Below are 17,368 nucleotides of genomic sequence, written 5' to 3' on the forward strand. Positions count from 1 at the left end.
GTGATCAAGTGTGATATATGAATATATGCTGAACATTTTTTACTTTTCCTGTGGGGGTTCAAATGTACAGTTTGACCAGTGAGTGGTGCTAATGGACAGCCATGAGTTTACTGAAGTCAAAATGCGTGTGGGCAGAGGGTGCTGTACATGCATCATTACCAGCCTGGGTATGGGATGGCATGAAGGAGCTTCAACATGTCAGCTTCATTATATTTACACTGGTCCTTCTTCAACTTCAGACGATGACATGCTGTCTGCCCACATTCAACACGCTACAAGTTATAAATTTGTGTAAAAACACCCAAACATTAACTGATACAGACAGATCCACCATCCATATCCTGCTAAGAGAAGAACAAAATATATTGTCAAGGTGTAATGAATTCAGTTTCAGGAAAGTGTTATAAGTGTCTAAAGCACACAGATCTCACACACTTACCCTCTGTCCCAGGATGTTGTTTACTGCTACGCTGTCTCTAATGTTCATCTCAGCCTTGACACTTGGCCTCTGCTCCTTCCTGAACAACAGAAAGACATTCAGAGGCTTTTTGAGATATGGTTCATTGTCCCCATATATCAAGTATAGTTTAAAATAAACCAATTTTCATAGATGTGGAAACATAGGGGCCAGTGCTGAGTTGTGCTGGGGTTGCCAGTCCACCTCACCCCCACATCCCTTGCACCAGCACCACCCAACCTGCTCTGATTTTGCCTTTTTTACCAATTCAATTTGAGGAGATTTTATTGTTCATTAAAATGGTTATTCTGATTCACACCAATTCCTGGATAAAATACAGCCCCACCCCTACTTCTGCTCCAAATATCCTCAGATTTTCATCTCTGTCCTACTCGATTGATTCTCATAGGTCAACCGGATGATTATAGCCACAAATGTTATTTGTCAGGAGACTTTCTCCAGGTCTAGAATGACAGCAGGTTCCTGGCATTTGATTGCTGCCACCTGCTGGATGTAAGAAGCATCTCACTTCTAAATCACTGGACTGAAATGGTTTGCAGATAGTTCCTGTCAATTCCTGGAGGTTTTAGTATGGGAAATATAGCAGTGTGCTGTGAGAAGATCATGTGTTCATTACTGAACGGACCATTCGGGCAATGGACCAGGGGCCTGAGAAGTTAGGAGGCCCACCATTCATGTTGCTTGTTTGAAAGAGCTCAGATTTAAAGACACAACATGTATTACTTAGAGATAATGTAAAATTTTGATCAACCTAAAACTATCTAAAGAAGTCCAAACCTACCAAACACACACACACACACACACACAACACATTTAAAAAGACACTAAATGACTATACAGATCAAACAGTTCAAACTAACACAAAACATTCGAGGAGGTTCAAGAATGAACCTGATTGTAAAGGTGTAAAACCTCATCTGAACACCACATATTTTAGTATGAAAACATATTTATCTTAAACATTAACACATCATTTTCTGTAAAATATTTATTGCTTCTTCAATATTTCTTCATATAACAAAATGATCAGCAACAATCCTAAAAATAAAACAGTCATACATCATATACAAATACTATCAATTATCTGCAATAAATTAAGCAATAGGTACAAAAATAGCGAAAAACTAAATCTTGATTTCCAATAAAGTGTAACTTCCACCAATCTTGCAAAAAATACGCATCTTAACAATCATTTCAAGTAAAAAATGCACAAAAACATGAAATAAATAAAACCGGTTACTAATGTTTGTGTGCAGTTAACAGAGGTACCAATCACCAAATGTGAAACAGAAGGAAGGTTACAGCTTCAGCAAGGTGACTTAGCATACTATGAGGTTTCAAACAGGTTTTTCTAGACTTTTCTGCAGCATGTAGTGATAAGGAAAGAATAAAATATGTCTTACACATTATTGGGCAGTTTCACAGAAACAAAGGAAGGATTGTGTTTGACAATGGAACGTTGAAGTAGTGTAGATTCTTGGGCTCTCTGTTCAGGCCTCAGTCCAGATCAGCTGTACCGTTGGCTCCCACACTGGGGTGTGGGTGTGTGTGTGTGTGAGAGAGAGATATGGAACACACACTTTATACTTTATCCCGGAGTGGAACTCCCTCTTTTTCATTTTTCAGAGCTTTATTCCTGTGCTTGCAGCAGACCACAATGACAGCAATAACAATGCCGATCAGCAGCAGGATGAGGAAGATGGCAGCAGCGATTACACCCACTGAATAAGCTGTAGAACACAAAAACACTTTAAAATTAATTTTTGCTGAAACTGTACAATAGGATGTTACACAGTTAAAGTGAGAACAGACACAAAATAGTGAATAAAGTGCAAAAATAGTTTAATATATCTTTCTCCATTGTTTCTGTCTTTTCTTCTGGTGACTCAGGATAAGACATAAGGAGGCACTAATAGGAATATGCTACTCCTGGATACTTTATTGCCCACTGCTTCCTGATGAGGGCGCTCTCTTAACAGAATCTCAAGCACAGCAGCCACTGCATGGTTGAAATCTACTGTCACATTCTGCAGTCAGAATAACCCACTTTTTAAAATTTTTAATTATATCATATTAATAACTTAAGCAGATCAACATTTAGTCCTGAATCAGGACCTCAGTAAGTTGTTACTGGCATCTTTGGCACAATTCATCATCAATCAATTTAGTCTTATCTAATTTCCTCTTTTAGCTCCACTGAAAACTCTCAACCTACAGGTGTTTTGAGTTATTTTTGATTTAATAAATATTTTAGTATTTTCATAACTTGAATGTTAACCACAAATAGGTTCATAAGAGAATTAAAAGACTCTCATTCAATAAGCAAATTTAATTTGATTCAGGGTGGAGATAATATGTTAATTCTGATTTTAAAATGTAAAAGAGGTCAAATAAGATGAAACTATGTAACATTTTACAAAATGCACTGATCAAGCACAATACACTCGTTTCCTTTGTTAGTTCACAAGTACATCTGAGCTTTTAAAATTCTTGTTCTTTTTAAATATTTTTTTCTAACCACATAAAATAAAACAATACATTATTTTCTATCATTTTAATCTTTACCCCCCAAAATATAAGTATATCTGAGACTATTGACTTCATTTCACAGTGACCACTAGATGCCTATTCTTTTACACTCTGAGTGCCTAATACTGCTGTTTTTCTTTTTAAACTATGTCCTTTTTTTACCCTAAACAACTAAACAACCAAACAGCGACTTAAAACAAGCTACGGGCTCAACGTCAGCAGGGGGATTGACTTAATGAATACTGCATTCCTACAGTAAAAACACCTGTAATACACTGTGATGCTAATCCTCAGCTCACCCTCATTGTTAAGTTAAACCTGTCTTGTTAAAGGGACTTGCGGCTTAATCAATAATTAAACCTTCTTGTAGAGGATTAATAAAAAGGACCTTGAACATTAGTTCTTTTGTTCCAACTTCAGGTCCAGTAACAATTTTGAATGAGTAGTCTCTACATTGCAGAATTTAAATGGAAGTAAATGGGATAAAAAAAATAAAATCAGCACGTACTGATTAAGGTTAGTGTTAAGACTAAGGACACTACACTAACTTCAACCAGCTTTGACAAAGATTGGACAATTACGCTGTCTCACTACAAATGTTTTTATAGCAGGTAAAGTATGTTGACGCGGACTGTTGATTTTCTATCTATGATCTGCTTCACACCCAACAATGTCACACAATAACATCCTGCGTCCTGTTCCTGTTACTATTTGCAGTTGCTTTGACTGCAGTTGAAGCCAGGAATAAGACAGCAGGCCTCAACATCAGAGATACTTCATCACCGTCAGCTTGTTTTCTACTTTTCCACACAGCTTGTTCTTTGCAAGATAATGCAATGTAAGGTAATAACTTCCTTGCTTGGAACTTCTCTAAGAATCAGGACAACTCACTCGTAACAATAGTCGGGTCGTCAGGGGAGCACTGGGTGAGGCTCAGTTCTCCCAGCTGTTTGTCAGGGCTGCGGCTGGGGATGTACACCTGGACATTGAAGCAGTAGCTCTCCCCTCGGTCCAGATTTTTGACCTCTATCACACTGCTATTAGATGTCAACACTTTCTGTAGACAACACACATACAGCTCATAAAGCTTTGTTCACGTGTATTTGAGTGACTGCACTGATATGGTGATGTCTGCTGCTACTCACCTTGCCGGTGCTTTTATTTTTGCGGTACGTGACTTTGTACTCCAAATCTTTGGAGAAGATATCCCTAATGTTCAGGTGGCGGCCATCTTTATACAGAGCGGTTGGTGGATCAGTCACATACAGAGTGGTCATCCGTTTGTCTTCACTCACCTCCAGCTTAAATTCAGGTTTGCCAATGTTAGCTGTGGAAGAAGAACAGACATTTCTATTACTTTCATTTCTATTCTCCTCACACAATTATCTGTACCAGGATCAGAAAATTGTAACGTTTTCTCCAAGGCCAAGATCTGTAACTTGCAACAATTTTTGTAAAAATGTTCAACTGCCTTCATTTATTGACCTTTGGGACATTTCGGTGGTGTCACCTTGTTTCCAAAACTCAATGAAGTGTTGGTAACAGTGCTGAAAATAACACCCAGTGTGTGGGAAACTGTAATAATCTTTTGACACATGACGTGTGTGTGAGTGTGCGTGTGTGATATGAATGTGTGTCTCTGCTCTTATCCAGCGCTGACTTGCCTAAAAATGCTTCTGAATATTTTGTATATTATTCTGACTGTGCTGCTCAGTTGAAATTGTTATTACAAGGGTTTAATTAGGATTTGAAAGGAAGGAGTGCAGTTGTCCAACGGGAGTGGACAAGGGCAGGATGGTTTACAGAGATTACAAAGCTGCCTGTTTTCATGGGAAGAAAGTCGTTCCAAAGAAAGCTAGACACAGTGTTCTATGGCTTGTCTGGAGACTGGAAACTATTATTGAATTTTATAACTGTCATTATTTAATGCAGCCCCACACACTGAATGTATCTGTTTAATTGGTCAGAAAAGAGAAGCACTTCTGTTTCACATACATTTGATCAGTGTCTAAAAGCACAGTCATACTGAAGTAGGAGGAGCTGAGATACGATAAGCTCCGGGGAAGAATTTACCTCCATTACACGTTGTATTGATAAAAAACAAAAATAAAAAAAATCAACGTATTGTAGCAGAAGAACCTACTGTCTTTGTAGGGGCAGAATTTTGGTGCGCTGGTGTAGGGGAACTCAATGATTTCAGAGGAGGCGCCCAGCGGGGGTTCAGACAGGACGTCGGCTGTGTAGCAGGCCTTCAGATCGGTCAGAGAGTCAGACAAATCGCACCAGGTCCCAGAGGATCGGATGCAGAGAAGATTCCTCTGTCTGTCCATACCGAGCCTAAAATAGTTTGACAGGTCCATCCGTTAGCTCTACTGCTGATCAAACCGACATGACTAATAGACACAAACAGATCTTTGAAGGTTTATAACATATAGATGCCACTGTGAGGATGCATTTATTACCCACAGCAGAAAATTTTTAATTTAAATGATAATATCCTGTTTGAATATTTCTGGAATATAATTAGCATTCCAGTTTTTCCTGAATGGGAATGGGCTCTTATCATGATCTGTAGTCATTAATCATTTGGTTCATTAAGGTTCTACAGCAAACAATAGGGTGTGTGCTCTACACTACATAGCTGGAATGTGTCTTGGAAAGAAATAACAAAAGCAACACAAATTTGATGAACCTTCAACACTTTTCTTTGGTAGCACTAGCTGATGATGGTGAGATACTTACGCAGAATACTCCACAGTGTACGAGTAGTTAGCTGAAGGTTTAGGCTCCCAGGTCAAAAAGGTTTTAAAGTTGTTGGATTTCCAAGTGACATTCTGTGCTGTGGGATAAGAGCCTGCAAAATAAAGAATTATAAAGACATATTTAATATACAGATACCTTGCAAAATCTGATAAACAACCAAAAAAGCACCAAATATTATGCATTAATAATTATATAAGTAAAACCCACAACTTGTATTTTACATTTGCACACACACACACTAACTTGAATGTAGAGGAAACACACTGTGTAATTTATACAGGTTTACACTTAATTATTAAGGAGAAAAATGCCTTGTATTCACCGTGTACTGCAAAAATAGGGCCAAAAAAAATATGTATTCACACTGAGCGTTTACTAAGGCTCATAAATAGGTGCTGAATAAAATGCATTGCTCTTATCAATGTTAAGGAAACATACTTGCTCATGTACTATCATGGACTGACTGTACACTCTATGTGTACACACACGTGTGCTTTATTATTTCTGACTAGCAGTAAGTGTGTCACCTAAAGAACGTGCCAACTTTCCAGGATTTCTCTGCAGGGGGTTTAAAAGGTGCCCTGCTCAAACCCGTCTGAATCAGCCTTTCTCACTCTCTGTTTTTTAATGTTTTAGTCATTGTTTCCTGTTGGCAGCCTCGGAAAACAGAGACACGAGACGAAGTAACAACTGGACTTTAAAAAGCAGGATAACTGTAAATTAGCCCCTGCAGTGATGATGAATTAAAGGTTGTGGGACCTGATGCTCACATAATGTTACATAATGTCATGTGATCATGTATCTTTACATTGACTATTAATGCGCGTTTTTTCCTCAATTCTACAATAAAAACATTTATTTCAAATGACCTTTTTAAAAAAATTTCACAGCGTTTTCTTTTATTTCATATAAGCATATTTTACGCACGCTACGTATCCAATCTTGTATTTTGTCCATTTGTCTCAGTGAAGTGAGCTGCGTGGACTCACCTGACGTAGGGTGTGTGCAGAAAAAAAAGACGATACCGAGAGCTGCTAGTAGTCCCAGTGCCATCATTTCAGGTTAGGTTCCTGTCTGTAGCCCAGATAAAAACAATGTGTGATATATACAACTGATTGAGCTCTGTCCACTCAGTCCTTGACACAGCCAATCTCACTGTGTCTCAGCTCGTGTCCTTCTCGTTTGCTCTGGCTTTCACAGACCACTGGTTATAGCAAGCTGGTTTGTCCAAATATGGGGTTCCGGCTGTGTCGTCACGGGGGGGAGGGGGAGTATGCGGGCCAAACTCACACGTGCTGCACATACAATTGCGTGCTTTTCGTGCGAGGTAATTCAATGGATACAGTGGGGGTATTCATGCATGAAGTAATGTGCTTTCTAAATGCGTTTTTATTATTATTATTATTATTATTATTATTGTTGTTGTTGTTGTTGTTGTCATTAGTTGCAGTAGTGGTAGTAATACCAAATGTACCCTTTGTATCATTAGTATTATTTTCAGATCTGCATATTTTAGAGTTACTGTAGGTCTGTCATCATGCCACGGTTATAATAAAATGGCTTTTTGATTTCCACGTTCCCCAATTGCCGTTCCACGGTACATGTCACACATTTCTCAAAGTACTTCCCATTTCGTAGATCAATTTTACCGAACGAGCTAAGAAACCGCAGTTACAGACTCACGTCTACCCTGTTGCAATTCCCACTATCTTTCTCAATCCTGTCTACCTAAAACATATTTACAGAAAACATGAATCATAGAATCAGTTAAATAATAAGTACATTATAAATTCTATTCTTCTTATTATTTAATATTGAAATACAACTTTTGGGGGTGTTGCTTTAGCAAGATTATTAAAAATTGAATATTTTAATAATGCATTATTCAATTTTTTTTATTTTAACATTTATCAATTTTTCTGTCTTCTAAGAAATAGTTTTACCCCCAAATCTTCAGCCAGAGTAATTCTTCATATTCAGAGCACTTAAGCACAGTCCAGAAATTGATACAAGAGTATTCTAATCCAAAAATTAAGCTAAAACTATTGTATTTATTAATATCTAAAAAAAATTTTTTTACTTTTTTTTATTAGCTAATTTCTCATTGTCTGCGGTGTTAGACAAAATTGTGAAAGTTTTAAGTTGGAAATGAGGCAAAGGAGAATTTAAAAAAAGTTAACGTTAATTAATTACGTTAACAAAGCAACTGTGTCTCTTATTTCAACAAAAGTTAGTTATATGTTAGAGTTCTCATCACTTTGATTCATTTCTAACTAAGAAGGTTTAGTGAACTTTTGTTCTTAGGAACAAACCTTAATTCCACAGTGTTTACTTTCTGCTAATCTAATAATTTCTATAAAATTATTTATTATAGACCTATTGGAGGTAAATAACATAGATTGTGAGTTCATATAACTAAATATCAAGTAGTTTGTTTACTTAACATCAAACATTTATGTAAGTTCATTTAATTGTTCTCATTGTTCATTAAATTGCACATTTATAACCTCAGCACGCATTTCATCAAGTCATTAAAAGTCACCTGAAATTCCCTTTCTTGCCATATGAAAAGCATGATTGCTCCTTTGTGTCAAAGGAGCCAGAATTATTATTTTTGGCTGGTCAAACTTTTGTGTACAATAAAAACCATATGAAGAAGGGGATCCCCTGTATCAGTCATGAGGGGTCATGGTGGGGAATAAAAATTGTGGCGTTGCTGCAACAATGGAGAGTGCACCAAAGCTTTTCTTATAGACAATGATGAGTTTATGGGATGATCATAATTATTCATAAAACAGTACTTGAAATTCGAAGTTGATGAAACTCAGTCTAAACTTGAGAAGTGAAATCATCTTTCTGCAGTCTGTTGTAGTCTTTTTTATAGAGTATAGATGATTTCATTCAGTGAATTACATACTTTACATACAGGGGTTGCTCACCTGATGACACATTACACTTGCATGTACTCTCACACGCAGTTTGACACGATTTCCATTTAGTTGGTAAGACAGGCCACAGTGGTAGCAGTTACACAGTGGTGATCTGAAAGAACCTGGCTCTGTGATGACACTGCCTAAGAAGCCAGTTGAGCTCAGTGCATGAGTCAAGACACCCACTCATTAAAAGGGTCTACGGGGAGAACTAGAGGTCTATTTATGTACATGGTTATTTGGAAGTATGCTAAATGTCCAGACACACAGAAATACCAGTGGAAATTCATTTACACGGTGCTACGAAGTTTAGGTGTCTCAACCACAGTTTACAGAAACCTTTGGTTCAGTTATTCCTAAGGCACTGCAGCCTTTAAAATCAGTCTGCATTCTCAACTGCATTACTGTACCATATGGTGCAACTTACACCGCAAGTCTCTGCAAATTGATTTTCCCATGGAAAAAAATGAAGTGAAAGCAGACTCAAAGCGATGGAAAAGCAGATAAAACACCATAACATGTTTTACACAGTGCTCAGGGGTCATTTCTCTCAAGTAAACTGTGCAAAACTGAGCAACCAAAACATCGGTTGTTTGATACAGACTTAGTTTTTCCTAAAACTGCTGGGAATATCTATCTGGCAAATTGCCAGAACTTCTCTATTATCCTCCATGGTCCAGCCCCCCGGGCTGTTAGGGGCCCAGCTGTATCATGCTCCACTGTGCCTTTGAATACTAACAAACCCACTGATGGGAAAGACTGAATGCAAAGGGAGGAATTTGCCAAGTATATCCAGCCAATAAGGCTTCCAGTACAACCCACCTACGTGCCCACCACACCCACATAGACACACATACACAAACACAACAACTACATATACAAAATCTAACAGAATTCTTTGGCCAATTTGTAGATGTATGTAAAAGTTCTGAGCACAAAACAGACATTTTTGGGTGGATCGAACATTTTCCTAATAACTTCACCGGGAAAAATAATAGAGCAACTTAGAATGTAGACGTCTGTGGCGATAGTTAACTAGATTAAACAAAACAGTGGGGAAAAGTAACAGGTTCCCACAGAACTATTGTTTTAATTATCTCTCTAAATTCCCTGACATTTATCCACCTGATCATATTTTAGATTTTCCCTGGTAATTCAATTCCAATAAAGTAAAAAAACTACCAAACTAAATTGCCATCGCTCTGTGGATTATGTAAACGATAAGATTAGCTCAGTGCACTTCTCTTTGCGTTGTATCAGGTCCATGCTACAGTCCGGGTTAATCTGCTGCTGGAATTCGGCCTTAATTACATTCCCAGGCCTGGTCTTGGAAAGAAGGAGAGGAGCAGCCATACAGCATGTCTGGGTGCTGACATGCGGCTCCTTCCATTCAAAGCATCGGTGGCAAGTGGCAAGCATGACGTATGGACTACAAACTTTAAACAACAAAGAGGCATCTGCGTTAGTCATGGTTCGATTCCCAATCCACCAACACAGGAACATCAGTGGCTCATTTCAGTCATTACATCATGCTGTGTGGTTCCAAGTTTCACATTGTAGAGAAAGAAATGAAAAGCAGAAAACATCAGCCAAAACCTCATTTTGTCTGGTTTCAACTGGAACTGGAGTTAGACGGCCAATATATTTAACACTGTGAATAGTTTTGTGTTGCTTATTTTGTGCAGATTTTAGTTTCTCCTTCCAGTGCAGTACAATGGAGCTGGTCCTCACCGTATTCATATTCAAATTTAATTGTGACACTTTCTGGAACACTTTCTTGCAACGGGATCCCTGTTACCAAGGAAAACAGGGAGAACCCATTTCACTGGAACTGCTTTCTACCGATATAAAAGCCCTTTGAAAACTGTTGAAAAGGACACTTATTCACTGCATCAGGGTTTTATTTTATTATTTTTTTTCTTTTATCTGGATCCAAAATTTTTCCAGTAACCACTGAAGGTAAATATACCTTTACTACAATTAATACGGTGGCATCTGAGTAAACTCAGCGATATGCTGGACCGCTCTGCAGAAATGCAGTCACATTCTTTTTCAAAATCAACTACAATACACTGGTTGTGAAGACTGTAAAGAGAGAGGCCATAGTGGGGAGACAAATTTAAATCATGTTCGATAAATAAAACGATAGGAGGTTTATAGGAAGTGTGGGACAATATTATTATAACTAGTCTTATGTGTAATTGAGAATGTGCAACACTTCGGAGTTGTGTCAAAGGTTCACTTGTGATGAAATTATTTTCTGTGCAAGCTGTTTACATTGACGCAGTCAGTCAATGAACAAAAAGAGAAACGGAGACATTACAGTGGCTGTAAAAACACGCCTTTAGTTTCTTTAACATTATTTTCCGTCACAAAAGCCAACGATAATCAAGGTTAACCCTTTCCCAGCATATGTATCAGAAAACAATATGTCATTACTCATTAAAAAATGTCATCACACGCCCAGAATATGTCAAAGTCCATTACTGACCCCACTTTATGTTATTGGAAGTCTCTGTTGTCAGGAATTGTTTTTTTCCTCGGAGTTGAAAGGGGGAAGGGGGGAAAGGACAGTCAAGAATGGGGAAATAACAATAAGAAGGAATAACTTATCTATGTTCACATTGTTTCTCATACACACATTTACATTTGTCCTAACCCAAGCATGGAGCTTAATCAACGTCTCACAGTTCTTAAAGTTTTTCAGTGTTTTCTTGCATCTATTGAACAAAAAACTTACGAGCGCTCAGATTGTCATGATTTCTTTTGCTTCTCCAGCCAAAGGAAAAATGTGCAAGCAGCACTTATTTCCTGTGGGTGCTGTCTTCAAAGACAAAGGACCTCTGACGCTGAGTATCAACCAACATTTCCTGTTTAGTTAAATTGTTCATTATGTTACTGTACATTTACTGAAGGCCTGAGCATTTTGGTATTGCCTTCATGTTCATATTTAAGTCATTGAACTGGTTTTGACTTGTTCTGTTAAACAACCCGTTGCATGAATGTGCCAAATGTGCCGAGTACCAACATGCAGAGTATCGCTTGTATAAATTAAAGATGTCACAATGACGGTTTGTGAGAAACAGCAGAATGTGGGAATTAATGTGAAGTTGATTACATAAGCGCCTGATCTCTTAGTGAACTCCAACAACGTACGTTTGTGATGCATTTTGCAATGTTTTTATGTGTTTTAAATTGAAAGGTCATGCAGAATTCACAGGGGATCGGTTATGTTGCTTTAATCGCAACATTGCAAATTCCTGAAGGGTCTTAATAAAGAGTTGTCTGCTAAAAAGGGCCTCGTTAACAAATCCTGAATAATTGTAATTATTTTTTGTCCTTTTTGCTTATCCCGTGAGTTCAGGGTCTCCACAGCGGATCATTGTCTGCATGCTGCCTTACCAGCAGAGCTACAGCTGGCCCCCGAAAAATTCCCTCCTTCCCTCCTGCCCTCCCTTTGACGAGGCTAATATCAGTCACCTGTTTTAGCCATAAAGTGGAAGATAACAATGGGTGAGCTGAAGCCTGCTGGCAGTCATTCAGCAGCTACAGTGTCCACAGTCGGGTGGCTTATCAGCCTGCTCAAATGACTGATGAGAGCCAAACACGAGAACTGCATTCCTGTGAAGTAAGAGAGCTTTGACACAAATAGATCAGTCTCAGGCAAATTCTTTACAGTTATGTTCAGAGAGCAATGCATATTTTCTCTCTAGGTTTAGTGACACACATGGGGAATGAAAAATAAAAGCCACCGGAGTATTGGGAACACTTTCTCATTTGTGATGGGTGGGGGGGTGGAATGGCTTTGGAGGCATCTATAATTGCCATTTCCTTGTTGGATCTAATCATCTGCATGACCTTGTCTATTGAGGAAGAGAAAAAAGGAGAAAGGTTCACGAGGGACTGATCAATTTATACTAGGAATGTGAGTACTGTGAGAAACTAAGAAATCAACAATGAGACATTTTTGTTTGGTTGTCCCTATCAAACTCGACATCACCGACACCTCTCTGGTTTCCTTTGATAGGAGCTCGACTACTATTTCTGGCTCCCTTATGAAACTTTGCAGGCTTCCTCAGACGTGGTGAACTTTTCAGAGCCGGCACAGACCTGCTAGAAATCCTTAAATCAATGTGGTAATAAGGTAATTAACAAAGCAGCAGAGCCTCCTGGATCACACAGTGTGGGTGTCTGTCTGCACAGCAGGTACGTGCATGCATTGACAAATCTGCAATTCCGGCAGGTGAAAGGGTTTTAAATGAAATGATAGGGGACATGTGAAATGACATCTGTCACTTGTATGGCTGGTTTAGAGAACTAGGCACTGCAATTGTTTTCAACAGGGCTTAGGCAGTTTTTTAATTGCTGTTATTAGACAGAACTATACAACCTGTTAAAACAGGTTGGAGTTTTATAGCCTTGGAAATTAATTAATTAAGGGATGGTCAATGACACCGCATACCAAGATCTGAACTTATGGCCACATTACAAAGTCCCAGTCAACAACCGTACAATCCTGTACAAAAATCCTCCCCTCAAATCCTGATCTGTTAGAATGTGAGCAAGGAATGTAGCTCAGACTCATTATTTAATGTGATCAAACAACTCCAATACTTTGAACATAAAAGGATATGATGTCAGCTGAAGGTCAATATTCAGTCTGAAGCAATGTTGGCTGAACTCCGTACAACATTTTAAACGGAGAACTGTGAGTTGCAGCAGTAAGCAGGACTCTACAGCCTCTAACCCACAGGGAGGGGCTACAGACAGACAGACATGCAAAAAAAATCCCAGCATGGTTCACGGTAGGGTTGGTTGGAAACGGTTAAGTGGTAAGTATTGACTAATGATTGAGAATCATCCATTGTAGCAAACATATGGGGAAGCCTCATCTTAGTCACCTCCCAAGCTATTTTTTCCAAGGTTTTTCCGCCAGCATTCTGTGTGTGTCCAAAGTTTGGAAGAACCTTTAATAGTCCAACCGCATGCCTGAATTACACATATGTATATGCAGCATTCAAATATGTGATAACTGTTGGTGCACCACTACAGTACACATCTCATATAAACACTTTGTACTTTTAGGCTAATCTCTGACTAAAGGGTTTTCTGACATTCTTCTCACCATCATGTATGAAAACATGGTGAACAGGACATTAGTTTAAATACCATCTGAGGATACAACCTCAATAATGAACATACATTTGAACGAACCCATGTCTGGGCACCAAAAACAATGCATTTCAAAGTTTTTATGAAAGACTATTAACTAAGATTATGAAAACTCATTCTTTCTAACAAAAATGCTTCTCACAGAGCCCAGAAGTACAAGGAGGAGTGGAGCCGGGGGTTTCATTAGGTGTGAGAGTGAGGGCTTCTTCAGTTCCCTGGGATTTGTTGGCTGGGTGGGCTTTCAAGTGTTTACAGGCCAGGCTTCCTCTGTGCTTTCAGCCATTACCCGACTACCCAAACACAGCCAGGAAAAAGAAATCCTGTCTGAAGGACGGTGAGGGTATACACTCGATAACACTGACATCTAGGTCTGGTTACAATAATTCTTATAGACCAGACTGATAATTTCCTAACCTACAGCAATTCATCTTGCTTGATTATGCTTTATGTAATTTCCAATCCACATTTAAAAGCTAAAGTACTTACAAAAACCTAACTGTATGTATTTTCAGTAAAAAAATAAAAGTGACAAAAAATCTTAGTTTGTCTGTGTTATTAGTAGTCATTAAAACAACAGTGAAATAGCCAGACTCAGGATGTTATTGCACTAATGCCCAGTCAGACATCTTTTTACTCCTTTGCATCATTTCCACTTACGACACTGCTGGTACTTTTTCGTTTCCACTTTATCTCCCATTACAGCGTGTGTTGGTAAACCAGTAAGTAGAGTCATAAATATACTAAATTTACAGTTACATTTACAATTAGTCATTTAGCAGATGCTTTTATCCAAAGCGACTCACAAGTGAGGTGCAAAGCACGCAAACATTTTTTTATGCATAGGAAGGTGTGGAGGAGTCCACTACAGTTACGGAGTTTTTTTCCTACAATAACAGGTTGTACTAAAAACACATTTTGGAAAGCCTCCTGTGCCATTCTTCCCATTGTGCTGATGAAGTGCTACTAAATAATTACTGGAAGACTTTATTATGTACTGTATCAGTACATTATGAGTAAAGTCGAAGGCAGGCCCAGTGTTTGTTCTTTTGATGATTCAAAGGTGAGTATTGGGAACTTGGGAAAACAGAAGCTCATTTATCAAAAGAGACATCTGTACAACACTGATGACTCTGTGAAAAATACATGTTTAACCGTAATACTGCCACATAAAACTGATCCTTGAGTTTCCACTCTTCTGGACGGGTTTAGTGCACAATGCCTGAGCTTGTCGAGGAATGTGGAGGAGGGAGAATTTGGTGGGGGTGGTATGCAGGTTGTTGGCGGAACAAAAATGGGACATTCACCTGTTGGAACATGACTATCTGCAGGGATGAAAGCAATGTAGTGACATCGGCAGACCCTTGTTCATGTTGTGGTGTAGGGTGGTGATGCATGTGCAGGAATTCAGCATAGTGGTGAGAACTCACTGTTCCTTTATGAAAAGATAATGGCTTGCCAGGCTGAGCTGAAATGAGCTTAGCTGATAAGCGTGTTACAGCAGCAACCAGTAAGAGGGTAGCTATTAAAGATATACTGTATCTGGGTTAAGAGTTTTTTATTACCATGACCATTATCAGTGTGCTGTAGAGACAATGAAGCTATACAGCACCGCCGAATAACTTAGATTAGCTAATTTGTCGGTGCTGTAGAGCTTCATTGTCCGATAGCTATTAAAAACATGACTTTAATCCAAAAATCACAGTTGAGAAAGTTCCGCTCAGTTCCACAGTCACTTCGTGCAGCAGTTAGAAGTAAGCCAGCCAACCAGACATGCATGTGCTGCAACTATTTGCATTTGTGGCAACATTCCTAAAATATTTCTCCATCACGCATATTGAAATAGTAAAAAGCAGGGTAACTCAGTGGAGCGGGGGTGTCCGGCTGTTTTTGTGCGTGTGTTTGTCTGTTTTGCCTTAACAGAACTCTACGGCACAGATTAATAAGCAAATCCAGGTTGCAAAGTGACAGACACTAAATGTGAGTAAAGGAGATACTTTTGGGTATTGTTCAACTTACATTTAAATTAGAAAATGACCCAAGTATCCTTTAACCATAGTGTTGTTGTCATATCATAAAACACAGTTGTAAGCACCTATTGCAGAAAACCTGTTAATTAAAATATCAGATGAGAATATAGGAAAGTAGTTGCAATGTATTTCATCCTTTAATTTGTGAAATGACCATTGTTAGAAATATCGCTATAAATCATTCATTCTAATATTGCCTCAGTAAAGTATTGCATTTGTGTGCACTGTATTGTGTACTTGTTGGAAAATAAGTCCTGTTTGTTGATGGAAATCCCTTAAATCTTTGATCAATGTGTGTGTGTGTGGGCTCCTGTTGCCAAATGTGATTTCTGTACCTTCGCATAATGCTTTGACTACCTCCTTACTGGGAAGCAGCACAGTCACTGAGGTGGGGAGTATCTCAGGAGCAATGTCACAAACATCTGCCTGGACATGCATAACATTCTAACGGAATTTGGCTGCAACCCACTGAAACATGAATCACTAGTAACCAGCCCTCCCTAATTTTGTGTAACAAATCGTGTCTCAGATGTCACATATACACAAAGGAAACACTATTTCTAAATTTATATGTCAACTTCGACATGGTTACGTGACTCAAAGCGCTTTGTGTGTTGGTCAATTATAACGTTAAGTTCCTTGTCATGAAACAGAAACTCATTTTCCAGTTCAATTCAATTCAATTCAATTCAACTTTATTTATTACAGAATAAACTTACAGAATAACAGAATAAACTGTAATGAACTTACTTTATTACAGAATAAAGTCAACACTATAAAGATGGATAGAGAGAACCCAACAATTCCCCCTTGAGCAAGCCTTAGGCAACAGTGGAGAGATAAAACTCCCCTTAACGGAAAAAAACCTCCAGCAAAACCAGGCTCAGGGTGGACGGCCATCTGACTTGACCGGTTAGGGTGAGTGGAAAGTGAAGAGAGAAAAGAAAAAGAGCAACTAAAGCAACAACAAAACATCGGGCAGGTTGGTGGGACCAGTAGCTGCACGATTGGAAAACACAGCTTCAAAGCCGGGGACACCTGCAGAAAGGGACAGAGAGAGGGAGACAGAGGAGGAGAAAGACAACTACGGGAGAAAACACACAGAGTTAATGTCATGCAGTGGTGACAAATGTGGGGTGAGAGGAGAGGAGAGATGGACGAGAGGAGGAAAAGAGCTCAGTGCATTGGGGGGTGGGTCCCCCAACAGTGTAAGTCTATAGCAGCATAACTATAACTATTATAAGCTTTATTAAAGAGGAAGCTTTTAAGCCTAGACTTAAAAGTAGAGAGTGTCTGCTTCCTGAATCTGAACGTTGTGTTTGTCTGCCCACATGTTACATAAGGTGATATAAAAGCTCAAATCAAAGGTACTGCAGGTAAATGCAGACATATCTGCACTGTGATGTCTGGCTGGTTATGAGACACAGATAACAAGATAACATATAACAACAGATACCAACTTTACCTGT

General features: G+C 38.7%; 1 protein-coding gene and 1 long non-coding RNA gene across 2 annotated transcripts; one reads left to right on the top strand and one right to left on the bottom strand.

Annotated features, from left to right (window-relative positions):
* Positions 1 to 1,834: 1,834 nt before the first annotated feature.
* On the bottom strand, positions 1,835 to 6,967 carry f3a (coagulation factor IIIa). Its single transcript, XM_067485871.1, has 6 exons — positions 6,760 to 6,967; positions 5,750 to 5,861; positions 5,151 to 5,344; positions 4,153 to 4,334; positions 3,899 to 4,064; positions 1,835 to 2,208 (listed from the first exon to the last, which is right to left on the bottom strand). Exons 1-6 carry the CDS (start codon positions 6,824 to 6,826, stop codon positions 2,060 to 2,062), a joined length of 870 nt encoding a protein of 289 aa, XP_067341972.1. The 5' UTR covers positions 6,827 to 6,967; the 3' UTR covers positions 1,835 to 2,059.
* A 140-nt stretch (positions 6,968 to 7,107) lies between these two features.
* LOC137104543 (uncharacterized) lies at positions 7,108 to 11,791 on the top strand. Its single transcript, XR_010911711.1, has 2 exons — positions 7,108 to 10,659; positions 11,479 to 11,791. It is a non-coding gene; the product is annotated as an uncharacterized lncRNA (long non-coding RNA).
* The last annotated feature ends 5,577 nt before the right edge of the window (positions 11,792 to 17,368 follow it).

Source organism: Channa argus, chromosome 19, assembly GCF_033026475.1.
Source record: "Channa argus isolate prfri chromosome 19, Channa argus male v1.0, whole genome shotgun sequence".
In the NCBI taxonomy this organism is placed as follows: domain Eukaryota; kingdom Metazoa; phylum Chordata; class Actinopteri; order Anabantiformes; family Channidae; genus Channa; species Channa argus.

Bases quoted from the DNA above. Each gene is read 5' to 3' on its own strand.
- f3a (XM_067485871.1), bottom strand. From the start codon at position 6,826: ATGATGGCACTGGGACTACTAGCAGCTCTCGGTATCGTCTTTTTTTTC. The intron at 5,862-6,759 runs GTGAGTCCACGC...TTTATTTTGCAG, and splicing joins CTGCACACACCCTACGTCAG to GCTCTTATCCCACAGCACAG. The intron at 2,209-3,898 runs GTGAGTTGTCCT...TGTGTTCTACAG, and splicing joins CGACCCGACTATTGTTACGA to CTTATTCAGTGGGTGTAATC.